This window comes from Nothobranchius furzeri, chromosome 7 (assembly GCF_043380555.1).
Source record: "Nothobranchius furzeri strain GRZ-AD chromosome 7, NfurGRZ-RIMD1, whole genome shotgun sequence".
Taxonomy (NCBI): Eukaryota; Metazoa; Chordata; class Actinopteri; order Cyprinodontiformes; family Nothobranchiidae; genus Nothobranchius; species Nothobranchius furzeri.
Genome location: NC_091747.1, coordinates 62,977,437 through 63,004,785, shown reverse-complemented (window position 1 = coordinate 63,004,785; position 27,349 = coordinate 62,977,437). Strand labels below are relative to the sequence as shown.

Here is a 27,349-nt window from a genome sequence, read left to right as displayed (position 1 = left end):
ACATAATCTGCTGATTTTAGAGGCATTAATGTCAGTATATCGGTACCAGCAGTGATATTAATGTTGATATCGGTATCGGCCCAAAACTTTCATATTGGTGCATCTCTACTCATAATGAATAACCTGTCCTCTCCCTTCTACTCCAGGGGGCGATGGCGGCCACCTACTCGGCCCTGAACAGGAACATCTCCCCGGTTCTGGAGCCGGTCGGCCGATCCACTCTGGCCCAGCGGAGGGGGGTGAAGAAGATCACCTCCACCGCTCTGTGACCTCCTCCTCTTCCTCCTTCTTTTAACCTCAATCTGACCCCCCCACCCTGCTTTGGTCTGGTCGGGTGGAACAGACTACTGATGGATCTGGGAGCTGCTAACGCCAAATAGGAGCACCCCTGCCCTTCTGGCCCCGCCCTGCCCCTTAACGAGCTCTTCCGATTGGACCTCTTGTGTCTTACTGTTGATTCTCAGCTTTAGCGTCGCTGATCGGCTGTTGGACCGCAACAAAACCTGTTGACTCATTTCTGCTTTGGACAATCAGCACTGCCTCGCCGACCTGGAGAGGGAGCGCGTCGGGAAGATTTAAGTATTTATGAACCTCAGACAGGAAGTCACAGGAACAAGGAGACCTGAGGGATGAATTTAAAGAGCCAGGATCGTCGTTTTCACGGTTCTGCGTAGCTGAAAATCTAAACCTCAAGTCGCCTGTGAGACGACAGCGTTGACCGGAAACACCTCAAGGCAGAAATCCCAGAGGAGCGGCATCGGCCTCCACGGGTTTGGTGTCCAGAGGGAAGGAAAGCCTCTCAGGAGTTTAGGCTTCGAGCCGTTGAATGTTTTTATCAGTCAGGAGCTACAGAACAAACGGTCTGTCGCCCAAGTATTTACTTTCAAATTCATTTAGACATAAAATCTGAAAATATTAGTTCGGTCTTTATTATAGTGTAATTGCTGCCCCCTAGTGACCACAGCAGTGATCACAGCTAAAGCAGAAAAGTTTGGTTTTAAAATGTTTCGTTTTAGGAGAATTTAAACTTTACTTTTTATATTTTAATTATGAATAATTAACTTTTTAATCTGATAAGAAAATCTAAATCAGTGCTCAGCCTGTTCCTGGAAACCTTTACAACTATTTTATCTACATATTGTCTTCGCAGTGTGAATTTAGTAGTTTTTGTCATAAATTATCCTAAAATTACTCACTTTTGATGCTAAAATTACCAAAAATGTTATTATAACAAACTAAAATCAGAAAACTTTTGTTTACTAAAAAAAATTCCTGATTTTGTGGAGATGCAAAAAAAAATCAGCTGTAGTTTGGAACATGATCGATTCAGTCCGTGGTGGACTAATCTGAAATGATGAAAAAACCCATAATTATATATAAAACATGAATAGATTGGTCGATCAAATCGGTTTAGGAATCAGAAATCGGTATCGGCCCTCCAAACCAGCATCGGTGCTGCTTTAGCTGAACAGGAATCAGCCGGAGCATCACTGATTTAAATGACCTTTAACCTTCTGATGTTACTGTTAGTAACTGAGGATCAGCTCCAGGATGGACTTCCTATTGGACGTTCTGATGTTCTAAGTGCTCCAAGAGCTTCCTGCTTCCCCTGAACTCAGATTTCAGCTCCTGGTGTTTCTGGACGAGCCGCCGATCGCCTCCTAACTAACGTGCAGCAGAACTGAAACACGAACACGTTGGACATCTCAGGTTTCTACCAATCAGGACGATGCATTTTTCTACGTCAGGGAGGAGACATGTGAAAACGGGACGTGACGAGGCGTTCATCTGAGGACTTCCTTCCAAAACGCCCTGAGTCGTTTTTATTTTCTTTGTTTAAAGTCTTAAAAACCTGTTTTTGTTTCCGCGAGGATCCATGTGCAGGCCTGACGCTAGCAAACCCTTTAAACGCCTCAGAAAAAACACATAAATCTCACTTCAGCTCCTGGAAATCATCCAGAAGCTCATGAAGGTCCAGGAGCTCCAGGAACTCCTGCAGAAGCACAACTGGATTAAGATTAGGGCGGATTATTAATCATCACGTATACGATATTAATGCAACAGCAGAGGAAAACAAACTTCAGCTTTAAAACAGAAGATCTTTGTGTTCAGGAACCTTTTCTAGATCCAGAAGTTCTTCAGCGTTTCTGGTTAATCCTAATCCAGCTGCATCCCCTCTGACATCTGCATGTTTGAGCTTCTGCTGCAGACAAAGTTTATTATTATTATAAGTGATGAAAGTCATGAACTGTAATAATCAGATCGGACATCAGATTTTAGGTCTGAAGACAAAAGTCTCGTTTTTAAATAGGAAACTTTTCATTTTATTCAGATTTCTTAGAATGTTTAAAATTTCTGAAGTTATGAAAAAAGTTTAAAGGAGAAAAATGTAAAAGTTCATCTTTATTTTAATATTTTTATAATCCAACTTTTTTCTCAGTTTGACCCATTTTCAGTTTTTTTATAAAATAATTTCAGACATTTTTCTTGTTTAAGATCTTTGCTGTCGGTCAGAAGTTTGACAGAAATGAGTCGTGATCCTGGTGAAGGGCCTCAGATGGTTTATTTTTGTTGTTAATCTATAAAATTCTTCCTCTTTCTGCTCGTCTGAATGTCAAAAAGGGAAAAGACGGATTGTCTTTATGTTTTTTTATCATTCTGGAATATGTGTGGATGTTTTCTGGGCTGCTGTCGGTGTACGGCTCTGGGACAAAGACTGCGATGGTGAACACATGACTAGTTCTTCCTGTCTGGTTGCAGCCTCGCTGCTGCACCGGCGCTTTGTTTCACACCTGCAGAGTTCCACTTTCTATTCAAAACAATAAAACACAACAAACAAACGCCGTTGCTTATCTGTGCCTCAGGAAGAGCGGGTTTCCTTTAAAACTCATTTAGATAATTAAATGGAAATAAAATGTTTTTACATAAAATAAATCAAATTTAAAGAGCAAGTCACCCCCTACCAGAGTCTAACTCCACTCCCACTTCATGTTTGAAAAATGCAACAAATGCTGTTGCCTGGCAGACCGAGAGGGCAGAGCTGCTAACAAATACACACACACAGGCTCACAACAGCATTGTGACATCATAATGTACCACTTTACATCATATCATACCTCTTAGCCAATAGCGGTGGCAGATTAAAATACAGTGCAGAGTTTTTACCTGACAACGGCACAACACTGCCAGTTTTAGGCAGAATATTTAAATTTTAACTAAGATGCACTAAAGTGCCAAATTATTGACGACACGTGTCTGCAGCACGATTAGACACTCGTTTATTTAGTTTATCTGCAAAAAAAAGTTTATTTGGGGGTGACTTGCTCTTTAAGGTTTACTCGTCGTTAGATAAACATAATAAACGGAAATGGGTTCATTTAGTAGATTTTAACAGATTTTATTATAATTTTCCAGATTCTGGTTCGGACTTGGAACAGTTTAATGTTGTTTAGGGCGACGGTGGCACCGGAGTTCAGAGCTCGCCCCGTAATCGGAAGGTTGCAGGTTTGAGCCCCGCTCAGTCTGTCGCTGCTGTTGTGTCCTTGGGCAAGACACTTAAAGAAAGGCCCAAAACCAAATTTGTCAAGAGACTGAAAAATGAAATTATGCTCAATGGTATCAAAGGCTTTGTAAAAGTCTAAAAATAAAATGAAACTGTTGTCTTGAACAAGCTCAGGGTAATCTAGGAGGTCTAAAACAAGCCCGATATTATTGGTGGTATGTCTGTTCTTCATAAAGCCTGACTGTGTCATCAACGACTGAGTGTAGAGTTGATTTTAACCTTTTAGCAAAAGTGACAGCAAGGATTTTATAATCATTATTGAAGACAGATAGGGCGCCAATTATCAATGAGCAATGGATCTTGTTTAGGTTTAGTTATTAATATCGTTAGACCTTGAGTCAAGGTGGGTGGAAGGACACCTCTCCGGATACTTTCATTGAAAACCTCTAATAGAAAAGGGGCTAAATCTTGGGAAAATGTTTTGCAGAATTCTGTTATTAAACCATCAACCCCGGGCGATTTTAGTTTTTAGACAATTTATTGCATCGAAAATTTCTTGTATTGTAATTGAATTTTCACAAATTTGTTGTTCAGTTTGAGAAATAGTGTTAGCAGTCAAAGAGCTTAGACAGGAATCAGTAGATGATATGTTTGGATTGGAGGAATATAACTTTTCATAAAAGGAGCTACAGAATTGGGACATTAATCTATGATCCTCTGTGATTGTATTATTGATTTTTAGCGTGCCAAGTGTGTTGTTTGTGGCCTTGCTCTTTTCTAAATTAAAGAAATAATGAGAATTTTTTCTCCTTCCTCGATCTGACAAAGGCACCTTTACTCTTCTGGGTATAGATATTATCTAGTTTAAGTTGTAATTCAGCTAACTCTTGCTGTTCTTCGCTAGTCAATAGAGAGGGGATAATCTGAGAGAGATTTGAAATACCCAGTATAATACTTGCTTCCTCGGCATTAGATGATTTTGCTCGGGCACAGCCAAATTTCCTCAGAAACTTACCACATTCAAACTTGAAAAGTTCCCAGTTAGATCCAAAACTATTTTCATCTTTAGCTTTTGACCAGAATGTATGAATTAACTCAGAAATCTTTACCTTAACCTCTTCATGTTGTAGTAATTGGCAGTTCAATTTCCAATAAGTGCGTATGGAGTTGGAGTTTTTATAATCTGACAGATTGATGGTTATCTGAACGGCTTTGTGATCGGTGAGAGGAGTAGGGGATATCTTAATATTGACACAATCTTTATTTATAGTTTTAGAGATCAACCAGAAATCTAATCTAGATTGTTTTGAACCAGTTTTGTTAGACCAGGTAAACACACTGGTGTCATCATTCTTAACCCTCCAAATGTCAACTAAATTAAATTTTTCCATGAAAGAGAAAACAATGGAGCTGGAATCATTTGGTTTCCCTGGTGGCCATTTGTCAGTTTGTCCATTCATAACAATGTTAACATCACCTCCCAAACAAATTAGAGCATGTGGAAAGTTTTAAACCACGTTGTAACTATCTTTTCAAGAGAGCAAAATAAACTTATGTTATCCTTTCAGTTATTATAACCATATACATTTGCACAGAAAAATGTCTATGTTCCACCTCAATCATCTGACATGTATAGTGACCAAAGGGGTCACTTTCCGTTAAAAGAATCTCTCCATTAAATCTGTTTTTTAGAGTTGCAACTCCTGCAGAATGTACAGACCCATGTGAAAACCAAATAGTATTACCCCCATTGTGTTTTCCAAAAACCAGCATCCTCTACTGTAGAATGACTTTCCTGAAAAAAAAAAATCTGATCTGGTCATTTTAGCAAATAAAAATAAAGCTTTTCTTTTAGTTATATTGCGTAACCCCCTGGCATTTAGAGAAAATAAAGATAACATAACAACAACAACAAAGAACGCTAACAATAAAGTTCAAATATTATTGAACAACCTGTGTTGAAAAGTGTATAAAATGGAACCACCGTAACTGGTACCCAGCTAATCCAATAAGTATACTGCAACACATTAACTTGACATTATGTTACCATACCCATATTAGCAGATGGCCAAAAAGCCACTCTTTGAATAGAAGAACCGAGTGATGCCAAAAGACGATTGTGAGGCTCTAATTCAGTGTTCCATTATGGCGCTCTGCGAGATTACAGCACCGTCAACAAAGCCCCGGCCTCCGATGAAGTACGCCGCTTTTCCTTCTTCTCAAGCTTTCCGGATGGAGGGCCACAGTTTTTTTCGTGAGTCGCGGTCGACTTTACATAAGTCCTCCGAGACGTGCAAGTTATTCCTCTGCAAGAAGCTGCTGCCTTTGGCCGCTTCCCAGATGTCATCTCGGTGTCTTCTGGCAGTGAAGTGCAGGATGATGGCTCTTGGTCTGGGATCACCTGAGCGCTTCTTTCCAACGCGGTGTGCCACATCAATGAAGTCGGGAATCTTCTCTTTCTCCTGGGGCAAAATCTCTTGGCAAACACGTATTATTTCCTGTCGACAGTTTTCTCTGTCAGATTTGGCAACACCGTGGAGTTTTAAATTCCACCGCCGCCCGTAACGCTCAAGTTCTGCTACTCGGTCCATGCACACAGCAATGTTTTTTTCATTTGAGACAACTCTTTTCTCAACACAGCCTATCTTATTCTTTATCTCAACTATTTCTTCATGCACACTTTCCACTTTTTTCTCTAGCAGATCATTTCTGGAATTTATCAAGTTAGCAAGAAGAAGAAGAAGAAAGTATCATTTCTATAGCGCCTCTCAAGATAAAAATCACGAGGTGCTTCACAAAAACAAAAACTAAAAAAATGTAAAAATATAAAAAAGCATTTAGAAAATGTTTAAAATGTATTTAAAATGAGCAAGAATAAGCAATTGCGATTTAAAAGAAAAAATGTTAAAGAAAGAGAGAGAGTGAACAGGAAAGAGGGAAATCAGTGGATCCTGAGGAAGGTGGAATAGGTGGGAGAGCAGAATAAAGAGAGAGAGGTGAAGAAGGTCATACAAAAGCCAGCTTGAACAAGTGAGTCTTCAGCTGCTTTTTAAAGGAGACCACTGAGTCCACTGATCTCAGGCTCAGGGGGAGAGAGGTCCAGAGTCTGGGGGCCACAGCAGCAGATGATCTGTCACCTTTGACCTTTAGCCTGGTGCTGCACAACCAGTAGGCTTTGATCACTGGACCTCAGGGACCTGCTGGGGGTGTAGGGACTAAGAAGATCACCAATGTAAGATGGTGCTTGTCCATGTAAGGCCCTATAGACCAGAACCAGGATCTTGAAATGAACCCTGAAGTTGACTGGCAGCCAGTGAAGCTGGAGGAGAAGCGGGGTGATGTGGGTGTGTTAGGAGGACTTGGTCAGAAGCCGAGCACAGGCGTTCTGAACCACCTGTAGACGGTTCAGGGAGGTTCTGCTCACACACGTGAAAAGAGAGTTACAGTAGTCTAAGCGTGAGGAGATGAAGGTGTGGAGAACTGTCTCAAGTTCAGAGCGGGACAGAATGGGACTCAGCTTAGCAACGTTCCTGAGATGGAAGAAGGAAGAGCGAACAAGAGAACTGACATGAGAATCCAGGGTGAGAGCTGGGTCAAAGGTCACGCCAAGATTCCTGACAGAAGGTTTGGTGTGAGAAGCAAGCTGACCAAGAGAGTCTCTGACTTTGGGAACCAGCTTGTCTGGGGCACAGATGAGGATCTCAGTCTTATCTTCATTCAGCTGAAGAAAGCTCCCACCATCCAGGTTTTGATAGAGTCTAAGCAGGTGTGTAACAGCTGCAGCTTAGACATCTCATGGGGCTTAAAGGAGATGTACAGTTGGATGTCATCTGCATAAAGATGGTAGGAGATTCCTTTGAAGGAGCTCAGGATGTGCTGAAGAGGAAGCAGATAGAGGAGGAAGAGCAGAGGCCCCAGCACAGAACCTTGTGGGACACCATGGGTAAGAGAGGTGGTGGAGGACCTAAACTTGGAGACGGCCACAGAAAAGGAGCGCTCAGAGAGATAAGAGGAGAACCACTCCAGAGCAGTTCCTGATAGGCCTACCCAGTCTCTCAGCCTCTCCAGTAGCAGGTGATGGTCAACAGTGTCAAGCATCGAAGCGGCATCTTCAGAAATTAGGGAATTGTTGAGCGGGGAATTACCGACAGCTGGTTTCTTTGCAATTGGGGGTTTGCTCGGTGTAACCGGGAGAGGAGGGAATTCGTCTTCATCCACTACTTGAGAGTTGCCGGCCATTGTACCGCCATAGTTATGTTCGTTGTTGTTAGCTGCCAAGCTAACTTCATCTCGTTGCCATAGCTGCCTCTTTTAAGAGCTGATTTAGGCATGGTTACCTGCCCAGAAGAAGCCAGAGAGGCTTAAACTGTTGGTAGACTGTTGGGTAGGTTATTTTTAACACGAAAAAGCAGTTAAACGGGTTCAAAAAATGTTTGGGTGTGACCAGAACGGCGAAAAAAGTCCTACTCGGCCGCCATCTTGTTTGGCAAGGGGAACACTCAGTGGTAAAATCTTTCTGTTCTCAAACAGCTGATTTCTTTGTGACAATAAAATCTCACTCAGAACCTCTACTCTGTGACATGTTTCAGTCTGTGACACGGTAGAACTTTATTGGCGATGTAGAGGGTGGGTAAAACGGGTTGATTTGGAGAAGTGATGCGTAGCTAACAAGGAACAGATGGGGTTAACAAGCCTGGAGACACGAATGAACGAACCACACGCGCACACACACACACACACACACACACACACACACACACACACACACACACACACACACACACACACACACACTACTTTTTCTTCTGTGTTTTTTTAGCAGTAGTGTCATCAGCTCCTGGGTTTAAATACTGCCACACCACCCTTCCTTAAAACGAGGAACAGTTTTGAGCTGTGTGTGGCTAAAATAACCAGACATTCTGCATTTTTCCAATAGGACTACAAAAATCTTAGCGAGAAGAAAAAATGGCGGATTGGCTCTGTGTTTAGCCGAGGGCCATTACCATATTTGGTAGTTATCCTGACGAAATAAATTACTGATGTAATAGATAATTTGAAAAACTGAACGGGTGGACAAATATGCCCAAAACTTAATTATTAAATATCTAAATAGCAACTCCAGTGAATAATATAAGCCTTTTTGCTCACTTAGACACTTAAAATGTGAAACACACTGTGTTAATGGATAAAAAAGTGGGTTTTTCATGTTATGTCTCCTTTAAAACATTTTTTCACACTTAACTGAATTTTAACATAATATAGCTATAAATATATTGTGGATATTAAACAAATTATTTAAAAAAGAAGAATAAAGTGGTTCCCTCTCATTTGTCTAAAAACCTCTGCCAATAACATGTTTTGGATTTAAAGAGCCCCCGCAGTTCCCTGGTCCTCCACCCAGCACCACAACACCACCGGTGTGAGAGGTTCTCCGCTCATCGACACCAGAGGAGAAACAACCGACCGCTTCAGCTTTAGAACAAACCACCAGAGTCCCAACAAGTCATTAACAACAAAAGGTGTTTGGACGTAGAAAACGGCGACTGGTGTTTAACACTATCTCGTTTCCTCCGGCGTCGCAGGTTTCCGGTTCTGGCGCAGGTCTGCAATTTGAGCTCAGGAAAGATACCCAAGGGGAGGGGTGAGCAGAGGCGTGACCAAGTCACTGCTTTGCAAGTCAGAAGTAAGTCACACGTCTTTCCAGTCAAGTCTCAAGTCAAGTCCAAGTCCTTAACGTTGAATTTTCAAGTCATAATCAAGTCATCTGTCCAACTTCAATTTAATGATAATGATAATAAATAAATTCCAGAAATAAAGTTTCATTTATTTGCTCAAAAAAGCAGAAAGTGCAACTGAAACTGGTTATAAACAAAGAGCTGCTGCAGCTAGCAGAACAAAATCAAACACAGAACCAAGAACGATTCGTGATTTTTGTTCATGTCGTGCCACATTTGTGCTAAAATATCAAATATGCTCAAGTCATCATCAGGTCATCAGATGCGAGTCAATTAACGTTGCAAGTCATTGGTGTTCAAGTCCGAGTCAAGTCGTAAGTCTTTATAGATTTTATCAAGTCAAGTCAGAAGTCATTAAAATAATGACTCGAGTCTGACCTCTGGGGGTGAGTGTTTTGTGACCTAGCTTGTTCTGTAGATTCGCTACAGCAGCTTTAATGACCACACACTAACGAGGTGTTGATATAACTCGATAAATCCAGTCCACGTAGTAAAAAAGGTTTTTTTATGAGCATCGAGGGATTTTAGACCAATGATGATTTAATCCAACATCCTCAGATGAACTCAGATTATTTTAAACAGACCCAGGTTGGGAGGAAGCTGATTTCTAATCTCATAACTGCTCATTGATCATCAGAGGTGCATCTCTGTCAACCTGAAACTAACACCACGAGGGTCCAAAAGCAAAGACAACAATGAGTTCATGTACAGGAATTTTTAATACAAGCTTTAATTGTGACACATGTGAGAGCAGCCAGGTGCTTCCTGGGATCAGGTGAGACAGTGCAGAGGTCACATCAGCAGGTTCAACAGTAATCCAACCAGAAGTCTTCAGTCAGAGGTCCAGAAACCAGGTCAGACACACCGTACCTCACGGTGAAATCTTCACGAATACTCAAACCTTGTAAAGTCCGAGGCGACTCAGACCTCGTCATCAACGTCTCCTCCTGTTTTATCGTTAAAAACATCTTAAACCTTGTTGGTTAGGTAAGAAACTAAAAACTCGATCAGCTCGTTGTTTGTGCTGTCGTCCCCGTTAGGACACAGCTTACAGGTGTTAACGAGGATCAGCTGAACCTCTATTCACCATAAATCTTGCTTTTCTACAAACCTCTACGGGACAATCAAAGATCCCAACAGGAGCCCCAGCTGGTTGCTCTGGGTCTCACCGGTTAAGGCTCTAGAGCTTTACACGGCTCTAGACCTGGAAAAGAGCCGAAGGCCTCGTGAACACGTTTGGGTTCGTCACCTGAACGTTTCCTCACAAGTTCAGCTTCTGTGGAAATTTTGACCCAGAGCAACAGCTGAGTGAAAAGTCAGCGGAACAAGAACAGATCCAAAACTCATAAATTAGTACATCCTGGCTTGGTGTCTGCACATTGGCTCCGCCCCTTTTCAGGGGTAATGCTGCCCTTACTTTTTGACCCATGCTGGACTTCTTATGCCACTTCTGATGAGTGAGCTCAGAAAAATGGACTGAAGTTCATCAGAATGGCTGCATGGCGCCACCCAGTGGTCTGACCTTTCATCTGCAGACATGAAGATGATCTCAGTAGTTACAGATAACTAATTAGCATCTGTTTAATCTGATGACCAGATTAAGCTTCATCTTAAATTATGTTTTTATGACTTACAGACATGTAAATAGTGACAAATATTATTTTAATTGCAGTTTTGATTTACACATTTTTTTTTCATAAAAAAACAAAAGAGAAACTTTTCAGCTTTGCTGCTGTTATTCACACCACTCATCTACACCCAGAAGGGGGCGGAGCCTTTTGAAGGAGCAGGAAGTGACTTAAACTGTATTTATGTTTATATTATAAAACCAGCCTGAACTCATGGAAACTCAGAGAGACCATATTTAACTACATCCAGTGACACTTTAACCTAAAACCTGCTGCTTTTCCTCTTCAGGTGTTTGGGTTTTGTTGGTTCTGATGACGTCATCGTGTTTCTTGATTGTCCTCAGAGTGACTCCGTCGGTCCCAAAGGGTCCGTCGATGCTGGTCTCAGGTTATTGAGCTGCTGCAGCATCTGGAGCAACAGGTGAGTTTCTGTTAAAACTGTTTTATTAAATAAAATAATCTGATTTATTATTGTTGTTGTTGTTGTTATTTCTTACTCCAGTTTAAATAAAACATTAACAGAATAAACTTCGTCCTGACTTTGTCCTCTGGCACCTCTAGTGGACGATGATTGTCTGTTCCTCTGGTGACTGACCTTTGACCCTGTTCAGCTCCGTCTCTTCATCAGGGTTGTTGTTTCTGGACTTCGTCCTCTTCCCTGCAGAGGAGAGATTTTATCAGGTTTGTAAAGAAATGTCGATCAGAGGGACCCGATTTAAGATCGGATCAATAAAAACCTAAAATCACTTTTTAGACGATGTCAGATTATTAGATTTAATATTTGATCTGTTCAGCTGAGACCTGTTGGTTTGTTGTGGGGAAGAATATGAAAATAATGTTTCCAAAATGTTCATTTTTAACACAGAAAAACTAAATATTAAAATAGTTCTTTTTCAAGTCTAGGAGGGTCAACTTATCTAAAATAACTACAGGAAGTCGAGTTCTCAGATGATCGTTAAAGGGGCATTATGGAAGTCTGACAGCCAAAACATGTATAGAAATAATAAATGTCTTCTTCATACATTCTCCTGCAATGCCCTGGTCCTGTAGAATGAGCCCTGGCATTTTTACTGTGATTGCCTGTTTTTCTGTAAAATCACAGAAAAAGAGAGATGCTCGGGTCGCGCAGGCTGCTTCATGCGCGTTCACGCTCAGGCATCGCCCTCCGAACCTTTCTTAAATGGTACAGATACAAATAACATTACTGGCGTGTTAGCTCGCTTGGTAAGACGTTGGACTTTTGTGCAGAAGACCAGGGTTTGATTCTGGATGTGAACATAATTTATTCTGAGTTTCTATTTTACATTAATGGTATATTTTTTTACAGTAAGATGCCCAAATTTTTATTTGAGACTCGCCAAACGGCGTTGAATTCACATATAAAAAAGATGTGGGTTCAACTTTCATTTTGGAACAATTTTTCAAGCAAGGGAAGGGAATGATCTGAGCATGCAGGAGGACTGACCCATCATCAACCTTTGTCGGCTGTGCTGAAGAGAAAGGTACAGAACCACATTATTTAATTAATTAGCTGCATGTTCTCCTGTCCTCTGGGCCACACACACACACACACACACACACACACACACACACACACACACACACACACACACACACGGAGCTGACTGTCTCAGCTGTTATTTTCGTTAAGGAGTGTGCACGTACAGCATGCGCGCCTCGTGCACGAGCCTACTATTGAAGCTGCCATTACGCTTTTGGCCTGAGGGGGCAATCACGAGCATAAAAATTCAAAACTCCGTAAAGTTCCTTTAAATATTTGATCTTGCAGCTAAAAACCATCATTAGTTTAATTTAAAATAATTATTTCTTCTGTTCCTCTTTTATTATTCTGGAATATTAATTCAACATAATAAAAAATCAAATAATACCCGAGGGCTCTAAGAAATAACTTCATTAATAGTTTTGATGCAATCAGTTTTACTTTAATCAGGTGTTTTTGTCTTGTATCAGATTTTCTTTATTGATTTGCTTTTCTTATTTTTGGCAAAATCAATGTAATTATTCAGGGTTTTCTTTAATAATGACTTAATTTAGGCTTTAGACAGTTTCTCAGAAGCTTCTTCTTCTTGCAGCAAAGTTGAGAAGCTGAATAATTTCTAAACAACATGATCTAATATCTAAATAAACCCTCATAACAGTTAACCAATCAGATTTAAGTTTTTAAAGAATCATAAAATAAACAGATTAAATCTAAAATATTCCCTTCTACCATGATTACAAATAATGAGTCTTCTTTTACTAACAAATACGTGTTTGCAGGTCTGTGACCTCTGACCTCTGAACTTGAAGAAGGCCCACATTGCCGCCACGGCGAGGACGAGCAGCGCCGCCACCACGCCAAGGACCCACCAGTACGACGACTCCTTTGATGTGTGAGTCTTCGGCTCTGAAGGCAAACAAACACTTTTATGTCAGACTCTCAGGAAACATAAATCTGGAGGAAAACATCTGTTTACAACTTTATTTAGATGTTGAATCCAGACAAACACGGATTTCTGTTTGAGTCAAGAAGATTTTAAAGACAAACTTTAGATAAATCTGTTTAAATACGACATTAAACCCAAAAAGCTCCTAAAGTTTCTCTTATATGTTTAGTTTGTTTGTTTTTGTGCTTTAAAGAGCTTCCCTGAAACAACGTTTACTTTCAGTAAAGATTATAATCTCAGGAGAATGCAGCGTTCAGTCGAGGCTCTAGAGGGTTAGCAGCCGTTTTAGAGCTCCTAGAGACTCGGTCAGCGTTGGGTCTGAACTCAGCGATGATAAATAACAAACAAATGTGTTCATGCTGTGAATGATCTGCTCATGCAGGAAGGGAGGAAGGGTGCTCGTGACATTTTATTTAAAAATGTTTAGTTTATTTTCAATTTTTTGGTACTTAAAATACGGAACACTCCCTTTGGATTAGGAAAGAGTCTCAGTCTGAAGCAGAGGAGGTGAAACACCCAAAAGCAGATCCTGGAAGAGAGGAAGGGGATGGATGGGTGGATGGATGGATGGATGGAAGGGGGGAGGGAGGGAGGGATGGATGGATGGATGGAAGGGGGGGAGGGAGGGAGGGAGGGATGGATGGATGGATGGATGTAAGGAAGGATGGATGGATGGATGGATGGATGGATGAAAGGACAGAAGGGAAGACGGATGGATGAAAGGAAGGATGGAAGGAAGAAAGGAAGGAAGGAAGGAAGTTTGGATGGATGGATGGATGGATGGATGAAAGGAAGGAAGGATGGATAGATAGATGGATGGATGAAAGGAAGGAAGGATGGATAGATGGATGGATAAAAGGAAGGATGGAAGGAAGAAAGGAAGTATGGATGGATGAAAAGAAGGTTGGATGGATGGATGAAAGGACAGAAGGAAGGATGGATGGATGGAAGAACAGAAGCAAGCAAGGAAGGAAGAAAGGAAAGATGGATGGACAGATGGATGGATAGATGAAAGGATAAAAGGAAGGATGGATGGATGAAAGGAAGGATGGATGGATGGATGAAAGGAAGGAAGGATGGATAGATGGATGGATGAACGGAAGGATGGATGGATGGATGAAAGGAAGGATGGATGGATGGATGAAAGGAAGGAAGGAAGGAAGGACAGATGGATGAAAAGAAGGTTGGATGGATGGATGGATGAAAGGACAGAAGGAAGTAAGGATGGATGGATGGAAGGAAGGAAGGCTGGATGGATGGATGGATGGATGAAAGGAAGTAAGGATGGATGGATGGATGGATGCTTTGATAGTGGCTGAACGTGTCTCTTAGCCTAGCAAGCCATCCTATCTTTGCAGATCTTTAGTCTGACCTTGACCCACACACACAGTTCAGTCGTGGGGCGGGACCTACGCTTGTCTTTCAAACTGTCTCTGCGCGCTATTGGATAACAGTAGGACCAATCAGAACAACAAACAGAACGTACACATAGAGATGAAAATCAGTCAGTGGATCAGTCGACCACACACAGAAGAAGAAGAAGAAGAAGAAGAAGAAGAAGAAGAAGAAGAAGAAGAAGAAGAAGAAGAAGAAGAAGAAGAAGAAGAAGAAGAAGAAGAAGAAGAAGAAGAAGAAGAAGAAGAAGAAGAAGAAGAAGAAGAAGAAGAAGAAACCTTTTTCTAAAGAAACGACCCAAGGACCTCTATCTGCTCGTGTGTCAAAGGAAAACCCAAGTCTAAGTGATCCAAAGTTGGTACCAAAGTCGCCTCCAACGAACCGTTCCTGAGCCAACGCCATCTTTGTAGTTTTTCTCTGTCTGAGCTCTGGTGCTGAGCTGCGACAGAGAAAAACTACAAAGATGGCGTTGGCTCAGGAACGGTTCGTTGGAGGCGACTGTGATTGGCTGGGTCTAGAACTGCTCCGGCTAACGGTTGACCTGCAGAACTTTAGCTAGGGTTGGTCTGGACTCGTAGACTTCGTGTTTCTTCCAGGTTTCCCTAACCTGAATATTCCATCATTCCTGTTCCTTATGTAGAGATTTTCCTTCTGTTCTGAGAAATGATCTGACTCTAGTGGTTTCCTGAAGGCCTCTGACCCCCTTAAATGGAACAACACCTTTGATTAAACCGTACCTCAGGAGCATCTTATCAGAATGAGACCGGGTCCTTCAGTCTGGACCAGTACAACTTTTATAAGACTCGAACAGAACCCGCTCAGTTCTAGTCATCGGTTCATCCATCTCACCGCTGGGATCTCCGATGGTCACGTCGTTGTGCTCCGTGTGTTTGCTGTGCTGCAGGGAGAACTCGCAGGTGTAGCTGCCGCTGTGCTCCAGGGGTTTGGGGTCCATCAGACGTAGGGACCCCTCTCCAAAGGTCACTTTGTAGGCGTCCAGCTCCACGTAGCTGTCCCAGGGTGGGGGGGAGGAGATGTGTTTGGACCGGCTGTCGTAGCTGAGGATGGTGCTGGTCTCCTCACCGCTGGAGAAGGTCCAGTGGAGGGCCGCGTTGTCCATGTAAGACGGGGCGCTGCAGGGGAGGGTCAGATCTTTTCCCTCCGCTCCTCTGATTTCTGTCAGAGAACAAATGTGGGCTCAGACTGGGCTGGAGGCGGGGTCAAAGGTTAGAGAGGGTTACATCTAGAAACTCCAACTTCTGTGCCTCATGCTCATGTGGAAACATCCAGATGTGCTCTGACGTTCGTAAATGTGCCGGACCTTACCTCTCACCTTGAGCGATGCGGTCCACATGGGGCCGCCGTAGGGGGCGGAGACTTTACAGATGTAGTTCAGGGCCGGGTTCCCCTTCAGCCTCTTCAGGCGGCTGTCCACCGTGAACAGACCCGTCCTGTCAGCGTGCATTCGCGTGACGGGTCGGAGGGCTTCGTACGTGGGCGGTTCTGTATCCCAGGTGACCCGAGGAGCGGGGTAGACATCTCTGACGGAGCACTTCAGCTCCTCGTAGCCGCTGAGCCTGGACAGCTCCAGGAACAGGCCTCTGATGGGAGCTGCAACCCAAACGGAGGCGATGAGGACGCTTTCACGCCGGCTCAGATGTTGGATTTCAATCGTTTTACTTTGTTCACTTTGTGTTTATTTGCTCTAACAGTTCATGTTGACTCTTTTCTTCATAAAATCTTTATTTAACCTTCATTTTGTTGCAAAATGACTGATTTGAATGCAAGTGAGAGATAAAGTGATTTATTAGACACAACGTTATTCTGACCAAGGTGAATCCTGAAGAGCTATCAGCTGAAGCGTAGTGGCGCCCCGGCTCTACGGACGGCTCGTTCTCAAAACATTGAAGCAAACAGAAGAATCTGAGAACAAACTGACATTCTCTGAATTTGTGTTTTTCTAGAAACATAAATAAAACCATAAAAGATCTGATTTCAGACGGATCCCTCCTGACACTGATCTGCTACATCCTCCTGGTTTTGGGCCTTTCATGAATCAGAGTTCAGCACACAGAACAGCTAAAGATGATCTGAAATTGTGTGAAAAGCAGCAGAAATCTGGTGCAGAAACATGCTGACGTGGTCTAAACCTGCGGCTCTGGAGCCCCCGCCCGCCCCACTCCCCACCCCCGTGACCCTAAATGACCTGCGTGACATTTAAAAGGTCCTTTTAGGGGTTTTGTTCCTTGTTTTTTGTACAATGAAGCAACGACGTGGTCGTTTGGGCCTGAACTCACCCTCCACCTTGAGGATGACCTTTGCGTCATGCTGCCCCCCCGAGGTTTGAACGTGACACCTGTAGGCCCCTCTGTCCTTGAAGCCGCTCCTCTTCAGGATCAGGCTGGCGTTGCCGGTGGAGATGTGCAGCGTGGAGACGGAGAGCTGGTTCTGATCGGAGCGCTCCTTGCTGCCGTCGCTGCCGTTCCTCTCGAACTTATAAACCAGCGCGTCCTGTTTGAACCACTCCACCATCTCGTCTCCGCCGGGCGGGAAGCTGCAGGGCAGCACGCACGCCTCCGAGATGATGCACTTCACAGAGACGTCTGAAACACAGAAGGGTTAGAGGCTGAGGTCAACGCGCCGTCACGGCTGCCCCGATAGGTCAGGAGGTCGGTTCAGACTCATTTATCAGCATAAACAAACAGATGACTCAGCATCCTGAAGGAAGCGAGGCTCTGCTTGTGGGTAAATATCTGCTGTTGATCATCAGGTCACACAGCAGAGGAATCTGAACCCGGACATGATGTTCCTCCAGAGCTCTTCCTGGCCTTTACTCCCAGGAACGCTGCTGTTCCTGATCGTTTGGTGGAGAGCTCCGTTCTCTGTTCAGACCTGGTGGACGTAAAGGGTCACCGTGACCCGTGGTGACCCACGGCGGTGAGCTCACTCAGAATAACTGGTGTGGTGAAGGATGCCCTCTAAGAGGGCCAGAGCTGCACTCCTCTGAGGTCAGACCTTCAAACCTGGACTGTTTACTCGGGATCTGTTTTCAGTAAACAAGTCAGTCACCTGACCAGGTCCAGAGCTTCCAGCTGTAATTCATGCATTCATACGTTTGATTCCTGATCCAGGGTCGTTTCCCTTCCCAGCTACTCTGCTCAAGTCTTAACGTCAGACCTCTGATTGTAACTCAAGGGATGAGCCCTGCAGCTCCTCCAGAACAGGTTTTTGTTTGGTTCTGATGGACTTCAGGGCCTGCTGGAGACAGTTTCTTCTGGACTAGATGGTATTTGTCTTTCCGTTCCTCGGGTTTCTGACGGCTCATCGCTCCGTGCTGCAGATCTGGTCCAATACAGGCGTGATGTTGCTCTAAACTAAAGTCTGGCTGCTGGAAAGAGTCTGGGTGAAGACTTCAGCACCATGTCCTCTGACGTTCCTTACAGAACAGCCTGCTGTTCTAAACATCGGTGAGAATTACTGATGGCTCTGATTCACAACACAATTCTTAAATGATTCCGAGAATCAGCGTTCCTACCTGGAAACACCTGGAGACGCCTGGATCAGATTACATTCTGGGAACGTCTCTTCAGAAAAAGATCACAAAGATCTAAGATGTGTGAGACGTTGTGATCCAGGCTGACTGGTTGGTTGGTTTTCACCATACAGGCTAAAATGATGTTTTAGGTTTATTCAGAACCTCTAATTAACACCAGCTTCCATGTGTCATGATGAAGGACAGGACCGAGCGCATCACGTCACGCTTTTAAATAACAGGTAGAGAACACACCTTGTTCTGACATGTCTCCTCCACGCGGAGCTGGCAGGAAGCATACGGGAGAGCAGCAGGAGCATCTGGAGCGGTTGTTACCAGCAGCATTAGGAGTTAGGAGCAGTGACTCGGCTAATATTAAACCCAAAACAAATAACCAGAGAGGATTGCCGTCTTAGAGCAGCTACACTTCCTGTCCCACTGTCGCCTGGTGCTGCTTCCTGTGACGTTCCCATCCTCAGTGTCTGCTCCAGAAAACCAACAGTAATGGAGGTGAGGGGTCAGAACACCATGTAAGGTCTGCTCCCACTCTGCGAACTTCCAGGTGATTTTACCGGACCTGCTCTGATCGCGCCTGTCTCCATTTCACCGGGTCGGCCCAAAAGGACCACGTTTCAGGTCATTTCAGAGACCAACCGAGTACCTGGGTTAACTCCTGCTGATGGGCTGTAACCCAGTAGGAAATGACATCAGCAGATGTTCCCAAATGAACCAACATTTGTAAAACTGGAGGAGTTGCTGGTGAAGCAGAGTGGAACAACTTTAGTAAGAAAATGGCTTTTATTCTGGTCATTGTGCTGCTCGACGTCGCGCGCCACTCTCCTCGTCCCCTGAATGGAGGACATCACTTTTAAAGAGGAACTAGGCAGTTTTGGCTTGCTTTTAGCACCCCCTAGTGTCCGTTTGCAGAACCGGACCAAAAACCAAGGCCTGTCTCGTTGCTGTGCGTTCGTCTTTTTAACACCTTAACCTAACAGCTGAAACGTCTCCCCAGCCTTCATTAGTGTCTACAGGATCTTTCATCACTAAAATAAACAAATCAGCTGTGTTCATGATGTAAGCATGCAGGAAATCCACCCTGTAAACGTCATTGTAGCACAGGGGCTGATAGGGGCTGGGTGGCCTTTCATCCACCCTGTAAAGATCATTCTAGAACACACTAGCTCAAGAAAATGATGTAAAAACATGAAAAGTTGTAAAGTATCCCTTTAATGTTGTAATGTCCGTGGACACTTTCTGATCAGCTGATTAGTGATGTCACTCGCTGCCAAAGCATTGTAATATGCTGACATGCTAGCGTTGTCCCAAGGGGACGATTATGTTTGGAGACATGAGAAGACCACCGTCCCCATCCCAGACATTTCCTGGAATTCCTACTGGAAAGCTGCTGTAGTTAAAGAGCAAGTCACCCCCTACCAGAGTATTGCTCCACTCCCACTTCCTGTTTTAAAAATGTAACAAATGTTGTTGCCTGGCAGACCGAGAGGGCGGAGTCGCTAACAAACACACACGCACGCACGCACACACACACACTCACACACACACACACACACACACACACACACACACACACACACACACACACACACACACACACACACACACACACACACACACACAGGCTCACAACAACATTGTGACATCATATGGTACCAGCTAACGTTCTAGGGTACCTCTTAGCCAATAGCGATGGCAGATTTAAATTCAAATGCAGTGCAGAGTTTTTACCTGACGACGGCGCAACACTGACAGCTTTAGGCAGAAGATTTAAATTTTTACTAAAATGCACTAAAGTGCAAAACTGTTGACGACACGTGTCTGCAGCACGACTAGACACACATTTATATAGTTTATCAGAAAAAAAAGATGATTTGGGGGCGACTTGCTCTTTAAGGTTAGATCTGTGTGCATAAACTGTCGCCCTACATTGTGATCCTTTACAGAAACTCACTTGCATTGCTTTAACAGGGACACCTTAAATAAGCTTGAAGGTGAGGAGAGGACACTAGAACAACACGACTCCGTGTTTTTACCCCAGAGTGCTGCTCTCATAGCCGACACCTGTTTAACCACACGACTCCCCATCACTGTGCACGGTTGTTTACACTCTAAAGGCCAGTACAGGTTTCTTTCCTCTGCCGTAGGACCCGCCCACCTAAGCTGTGGTTATGAAGCAGGAATCTCCTCTTGTTGTTCCTAGCGTGCTGCATCCTCCAGCCTCGAGTCGCTCCTTCTCCTGAAGCCAAGATTCTTGCCTTGTTTCATAATCTTGTGGCAGGAAGAGTTTGGAAGAGAGAACCCAGATGTTGGCGGGTGGGTGAGGAGTCCGCCCTCCTCACCCACTCCTCCCTTAGGGGAGGTTCGCTCCATTCCTCTGTTGCTGCGGTAACCTGCAGCACTTCGTTCCTGAACAACACAAGTCATTTTCTGTAATGAAAACAATATGGCCGCTGGCGTTCGTCACTCCTTTTATGGTCGTCTCCACAGAGCATTCATCTGAGTTTATGAAGTTCTTTTCTGCTCTAAAAACAGACATTAGAACATGGTTTCTCAACCTTTTTCAGCTAAACGCCCCCCCCAAGTCATGCTGAAATCCCTTACTGCCCACCAATGTCCCATGCAGAGAAATGGAAAGTTTTTTTAAATAAAAATCATAATAAAAAAATAAATAAATAAACAATTCAGCCTTGAGTTTGAAACTGTTTCATACAAATATGTCATAAAAAAGTATCATAAAAAGTGTTTTTAGCTATTAGCAAAAAGATATTGTAGGAAGCTAATAATCCTCGGTCCAGTAAATTTGAGCTTCGAGCAAACATACTGCTAATGCTACCTCTTTTAGAGTGTCTCTCTTTAATTACCTGAAAATAGTTCAGTTCCTTTAAAGCTTTGTCTGGATGCATTTTGGACTCCTTAAGCCGGGAGGATTTCATCGTTTCGTTTCAAAAAACTTTTCACAAAGCAGGCACATGGGGAGTTGTGGATTCGTGGGTGAAGGAATACGTCCACACCGAAGGTAGTGCACATTGTACTGTCGACACTTCTTTTTATTCTGAGCCATTGTCTGTTATGAATGTTCTGTACTGCTAGCGCCCACCATTAGCATCTCAGCGCCCCCTTCAGTGGCAAAAAACTTTCACCGCCCCCTTATGTAGTCTGAACGCCCACTGGGGGGCGCTACAGCCCCCGTTGAGAAACCCTGCATTAGAAGTTTTACGGATTCAGAAAATCCAGATTCCTGGACTTCAGACCGGATAAGTGACTTAATCATCAGCGTCTGCTCCTCGCGTTCCCGAGCGGTGGAGGGCGTGCTGCAGACGGTTTGGACTGCCTGCTCACTCTTTCAGCTCTTCACTCGTTTGTTCCTGCCTCGAAAAATCGAGCTTTGGCGACGTCAGATCTCTGACTCGCCTGTGTTGCCTCTACCTGTGACGAGGCTTGGCCGCACCGAGCTCCTCGAGCGCTGACGCTCAACAGAAGACTTGTTTGTGGATTTGGTTCCCAGCAGAGAGAAAGCTGTAAAACGTAAAAATAACTCCAGCTGGAATGCTCTCGGGTTGTTTGTGGAGGATAAAACTCCAGAATGAATCCGCTCTTTGCCTCGAGGAGCTCTTTAAGTGGTGACAGCACAGAGGAGAGGTGGGCTGATGGACCAGGACTTCATGTGTAGGAATGAGGACGTGAAGAAGATGAGCAGAAGGGAGAAGTTCTGATTGGTTTGTTCATCCTGACCTTCACCCATGAGGTTTAGATCATGGTCAACAAAACTAGATCTGAGCAGGTGAAAGATCTTCCTCTGTAGGCCGTCCGGGTCCAGCCGTGCGCCTTCCTTCCTTTGGATGTGAAGGCGGCACCAAACGTACGACTATCCACCGTTAGAGTGGACGGGTTCCTTTCCTTTATGCTCCGCGCTTCCAAAATACGTCAAACTCCGCAGGTCAGATCGAGCCAGACAGGAAGTCAAACACAAAACCAGTGTAAAACTTCTGGAAACTTTCAAAATAAAAGTACCGTGCATAATGTCATTTCCCGTTAAACCCCCGCAGCCGATGTGAACAGAACAGAGAGCTTTTGGTTAAACGCAGCCATCTTTTCCCTTGCTTCATGTTGGGTGGACCTCATCACACGTGGCGTAGCAGTTCTCCTGTCACCTTGTGACTTTCCAGGACCAGCGGCGTTAAACGCTTTCGCCCCCGTTTCAGATCTGAAACGCTTTCGGCTGGGACTGAGCTCGTGGCTTTCACGTTTAGAGCTGAGGAGAGGAGCTGCTCCTCCTCATCAAAAAGAGTCTGCATCAGCAGGACAGTGAGAGGAGAACTCCTTTATGCAGACTAGGCGCTGCATGACTTAATTTTTTAAAGTCGACAGTCAAGTAATGAAAATCGAGTCGACTTTGACTAGTCGATGATGTCATACACCTGAAGCGGATTGGTTCGCTGGAGTTTTTGACAATTAAAATTGCGCCCACATTTTCTAAGTTAAACACGTCTCTTTTAACAACCGTAGTTTCTGCTTCCTGCTTCAGCCCCCTCCCCCCTCCCTCTGCTTCAGCCCTCTCCCCCTCCCCCTTCTTCAGCCCTCTCCCCCTCCCTCTGCTTCAGCCCTCTCCCCCTCCCCCTGCTTCAGCCCCCTCCCCCCTCCCTCTGCTTCAGCCCCCTCCCCCCTCCCCCTGCTTCAGCCCCCTCCCCCCCTCCCCCTGCTTCAGCCCCCTCCCCCCTCCCTCTGCTTCAGCCCCCTCCCCCCCTCCCTCTGCTTCAGCCCCCTCCCCCCTCCCTCTGCTTCAGCCCTCTCCCCCTCCCCCTTCTTCAGCCCTCTCCCCCTCCCTCTGCTTCAGCCCTCTCCCCCTCCCTCTGCTTCAGCCCCCTCCCCCCTCCCTCTGCTTCAGCCCTCTCCCCCTGCTTCAGCCCTCTCCCCTCTCCCCCTGCTTCAGCCCCCCCCCCCCCCCCCCCCCCCCCCCCGCGCAGTGGCTGCTAACTCACTGATGCGCCTGCAGCCTCTCGGAGTTCCTGCTGCTCTAAACATTAAAATAATTATTTCATTTTCTGTTCCTCACTTCTGATTACCTTCAGTGGTGTCTGTTTGTTGCAACCAGCAGGTACAAAAACTAACTTGTTTTTATTTATTTCTCTCTGGCACTCGAGGAGTACAGACGCTTCCCTCTTTCGCTCCCTTATCTTTTTTCCCAAGGCTCTTTGTCCTGTCTGCCCACAGAGCGCTTCTCTGCATTTCTTCTGAAAAACTCTATATTTACTAACTATGGATTTGATAAACTGGTCATTCAACGCGATCGATAAGATTTTTTCAACAATGAGAACGGAGCAGGGGGCTCCCACATGTCCACAGGGGACACACCCGGTGGGATATATGTTGGATTCCAAGAAGGAGTGGAAGATCGTATGCCTCTCCCAGCTGTCCACTGAGGACATCGAAGATGTGTGGATATCCGGCCTGATGACCACTGGATTTCTCCTGATTGGAGTGGGAGGATATCTGGTTTTCTGGAAATTTGGGAGGACGGGAGCGATTGGAGGGCGACCCGCACCCACAGAAAGCACCGTCCATGTGGAGACTTCACAGACTGGGACGTTACTCGAGGTGAATCGTAAGCTGGACAATGTTCTAGCTGCGATACCGGTATTAGTGCGCAAAATGGATGTCATCTCGGAGAGGGTCGCCGGACGGTATGGACAGGTTTAAAAACCCAAAATTGGCTTCACTGGTGGACTGGAATGATCAGTTTAAAGACTGAAGGCAGAGAGGAAAATTATCTCCGCCTGACCCAAACAAATTCTTTTATCTGAATCTGACGCCCTGGTAGCCTTGAGCTGCAAGCAACTACCCCCCCCCCCCCCCCCACCACCTTGCCTGTGGATTGGTGGACTTCAGCCTGGTGAGTTCATCAGCTGGAGGAGTCAATGTGCTCTTTGCTTCTCCCAAGATCTCCCTCCCACCTGTGACTGTGGATGAGCGCCGTAGATGGCTGCTCTCGCTCGGGGAAACGGGATCCCAGGCTGTTTCAGGCTGCTTTAAGGATTTCATGTAAACTCTGTTTCGCTGAACAGAGGCTGTTCAGGAAACTAGGATAAGAAATACTTCAAACTTTCAGACAGAAACACTTGAGAGTGGCTGAAATATTCCTCATGAAGTCACAACCCAAACACCTCATATACATTCATGAGCAGCAAACCAGTTTAACGGTGGCGCTGGAGACCAGTTCCTCTGACGCTTCTGCTCTTTTCTGTTTGTCCATGTGAGGAATGATGCTCCTTCGTCCTCTAAAGGGTTAACTTTAGAGCATCAACACTCATTGAAGCTGCTGGTTCGGTTTAATTGTTGCTTTTGTCTTAAACTGACTCAGGAATGTTCTGCAGCTCTGAGTAAAAATGCATTTTGCTGCTACTTAGGTATAAAAGCCCAGCTCTGTAGATGTGAACTTCCCTCTAACTTCAGCAGCTGGGACGTTTTTCCTGCTTCACATCCAAATCGTGCATTATTACAGTTTTGTTCCACCTGAGCAGGTAGAAACAGTCGTCTGTTAAACAGGAGAACGACGGTTTTGCTACTGGAAGCTTTAAGTTACCGATAATCTAGTTTCTTTTGCGCGTGTATCGGGTTCTGTGAGGAAAGCCTTGGTCTCCCTGCAGACGGGTCGCTCGAGTTTGCTCTACAAAGAGGCGTTTGTGTCTTACCAGGAGTTTTCTCCTGCGCCGCCAAGCCGACCCACAGCAGAAAGCAGGCCCAGGTGTGTATCGCTGACATGATTTCCTTTCAGCTGCAGGCAGACGGAAACGTGCTGTGGTGAGCCAGAGACGCTCATGTAGGCAGAAACCTGGTCCTCGCTGCTGCTGCTGCAGTTTCAGACCAACGGCTCCTCTCCTGCCGTCCCTCTGGAGCCAGGCTGGACCCCTGGGTGCTTTGGGATCTCAAATATGAGAAACACAAGAGAGCAGAAGCATAATTAGACATTCTGGCTGATGTGTGGCAGCATGCAGCGTTCTGAGCAGAACTCAGGCTTCATCCTTTGAGTTCAGAAGCTTTGCTGGATTGTCTCAAATCTTCTTTTTTACCACAGAAAGACAAAAGTCTGCAGGTGGTTCTGCTGGTCCTCACGTGGCTTCCTTATCCTCCCTATCAACGCCTTTATCTTGTTTAAAGGGTCATGCTTCATAAACACGCTCCTTCTATCTCCGCTCAATCTTAAGCCTCAGACACGATCTATCACTCTTCAAAGGAGGAAGCGTGTGCTGTCCATCGTGCTTAGAGGGTTGGACGCTTCACGGAGCTTCTGTGAAGCAGGCAGGAAGGAGAAGAACGTGCTCCATGATGAGCGAATAATCAGGTGTGGCGGCGTTTGGTGGCTGTGGATCTGTGTTCACTCTGGATCCTTCCTGCAGAGGACGTGAGACAACCGTCCTCCTAAGAAGACGTGAGACAACCGTCCTCCTAAGAAGACGTGAGACAACCGTCCTCTTAAGAAGACGTGAGACAACTGGCCTCCTAAGAAGACGTGAGACAACCGTCCTCTTAAGAAGACGTGAGACAACCGTCCTCTTAAGAAGACGTGAGACAACCGTCCTCTTAAGAAGACGTGAGACAACGTCCTCTTAAGAAGGCGTGAGACAACCGTCCTCTTAAGAAGACGTGAGACAACCGTCCTCTTTAAGAAGGCGTGAGACAACCGTCCTCTTAAGAAGACGTGAGACAACCGTCCTCTTAAGAAGACGTGAGACAACGTCCTCTTAAGAAGGCGTGAGACAACCGTCCTCCTAAGAAGACGTGAGACAACCGTCCTCTTAAGAAGACGTGAGACAACCGTCCTCTTAAGAAGACGTGAGACAACCGTCCTCTTAAGAAGACGTGAGACAACGTCCTCTTAAGAAGGCGTGAGACAACCGTCCTCTTAAGAAGACGTGAGACAACCGTCCTCTTAAGAAGACGTGAGACAACCGTCCTCTTTAAGAAGGCGTGAGACAACCGTCCTCTTAAGAAGACGTGAGACAACCGTCCTCTTAAGAAGACGTGAGACAACGTCCTCTTAAGAAGGCGTGAGACAACCGTCCTCTTAAGAAGACGTGAGACAACCGTCCTCTTAAGAAGGCGTGAGACAACCGTCCTCTTAAGAAGACGTGAGACAACCGTCCTCTTAAGAAGGCGTGAGACAACCGTCCTCTTAAGAAGACGTGAGACAACCGTCCTCTTAAGAAGACGTGAGACAACGTCCTCTTAAGAAGACGTGAGACAACCGTCCTCTTTAAGAAGGCGTGAGACAACCGTCCTCTTAAGAAGACGTGAGACAACCGTCCTCTTTAAGAAGGCGTGAGACAACCGTCCTCTTAAGAAGACGTGAGACAACGTCCTCTTAAGAAGACGTGAGACAACCGTCCTCTTAAGAAGACGTGAGACAACCGTCCTCTTAAGAAGACGTGAGACAACGTCCTCTTAAGAAGACGTGAGACAACCGTCCTCTTAAGAAGACGTGAGACAACCGTCCTCTTTAAGAAGGCGTGAGACAACCGTCCTCTTAAGAAGACGTGAGACAACCGTCCTCTTAAGAAGACGTGAGACAACGTCCTCTTAAGAAGGCGTGAGACAACCGTCCTCTTTAAGAAGACGTGAGACAACCGTCCTCTTTAAGAAGGCGTGAGACAACCGTCCTCTTAAGAAGACGTGAGACAACTGAAGACGTGAGACAACCGTCCTCTTAAGAAGGCGTGAGACAACCGTCCTCTTTAAGAACACGTGAGACAACCGTCCTCTTAAGAAGACGTGAGACAACTGAAGACGTGAGACAACTGTCCTCTTAAGAACACGTGAGACAACCGTCCTCTTAATAAGACGTGAGACAACCGTCCTCTTAAGAAGACGTGAGACAACTGAAGACGTGAGACAACCGTCCTCTTAAGAAGGCGTGAGACAACCGTCCTCTTAAGAAGACGTGAGACAACCGTCCTCTTAAGAAGATGTGAAACAATCGAAGACGTGAGAGAACCGTCCTCTTAAGAAGGCGTGAGACAACCGTCCTCTTAAGAACACGTGAGACAACCGTCCTCTTAAGAAGATGTGAGACAATCGAAGACGTGAGAGAACCGTCC

At 45.0% G+C, this 27,349-nt stretch overlaps 2 protein-coding genes across 10 annotated transcripts in view; one reads left to right on the top strand and one right to left on the bottom strand.

Annotated features, from left to right (window-relative positions):
- The window catches only part of rps6ka3b (ribosomal protein S6 kinase, polypeptide 3b), a 47,482-nt gene extending 46,982 nt beyond the window's left edge, over positions 1 to 500 (top strand). For all 9 annotated transcript variants that reach the window (XM_070553479.1, XM_054750992.2, XM_070553478.1 and 6 more), the window contains one exon: positions 147 to 500. In XM_070553479.1, coding sequence (XP_070409580.1) covers positions 147 to 269 — 123 coding nt within the window. In that variant the 3' untranslated portion in view covers positions 270 to 500. The remainder of the gene's footprint in view (positions 1 to 146) is intronic.
- Positions 501 to 11,028: 10,528 nt separating this feature from the next.
- The window catches only part of hhla2b.1 (HERV-H LTR-associating 2b, tandem duplicate 1), a 19,361-nt gene continuing 3,040 nt past the window's right edge, over positions 11,029 to 27,349 (bottom strand). The window contains exons 2-8 of the mRNA XM_070553484.1: positions 24,947 to 25,179; positions 17,005 to 17,310; positions 16,034 to 16,318; positions 15,557 to 15,883; positions 13,162 to 13,272; positions 11,461 to 11,523; positions 11,029 to 11,274 (exon numbers count right to left, since the gene is read on the bottom strand). Of these exons, the coding sequence (XP_070409585.1) occupies positions 11,255 to 11,274; positions 11,461 to 11,523; positions 13,162 to 13,272; positions 15,557 to 15,883; positions 16,034 to 16,318; positions 17,005 to 17,310; positions 24,947 to 25,016 (1,182 nt within the window). The 5' untranslated portion in view covers positions 25,017 to 25,179 and the 3' untranslated portion in view covers positions 11,029 to 11,254. The remainder of the gene's footprint in view (positions 11,275 to 11,460; positions 11,524 to 13,161; positions 13,273 to 15,556; positions 15,884 to 16,033; positions 16,319 to 17,004; positions 17,311 to 24,946; positions 25,180 to 27,349) is intronic.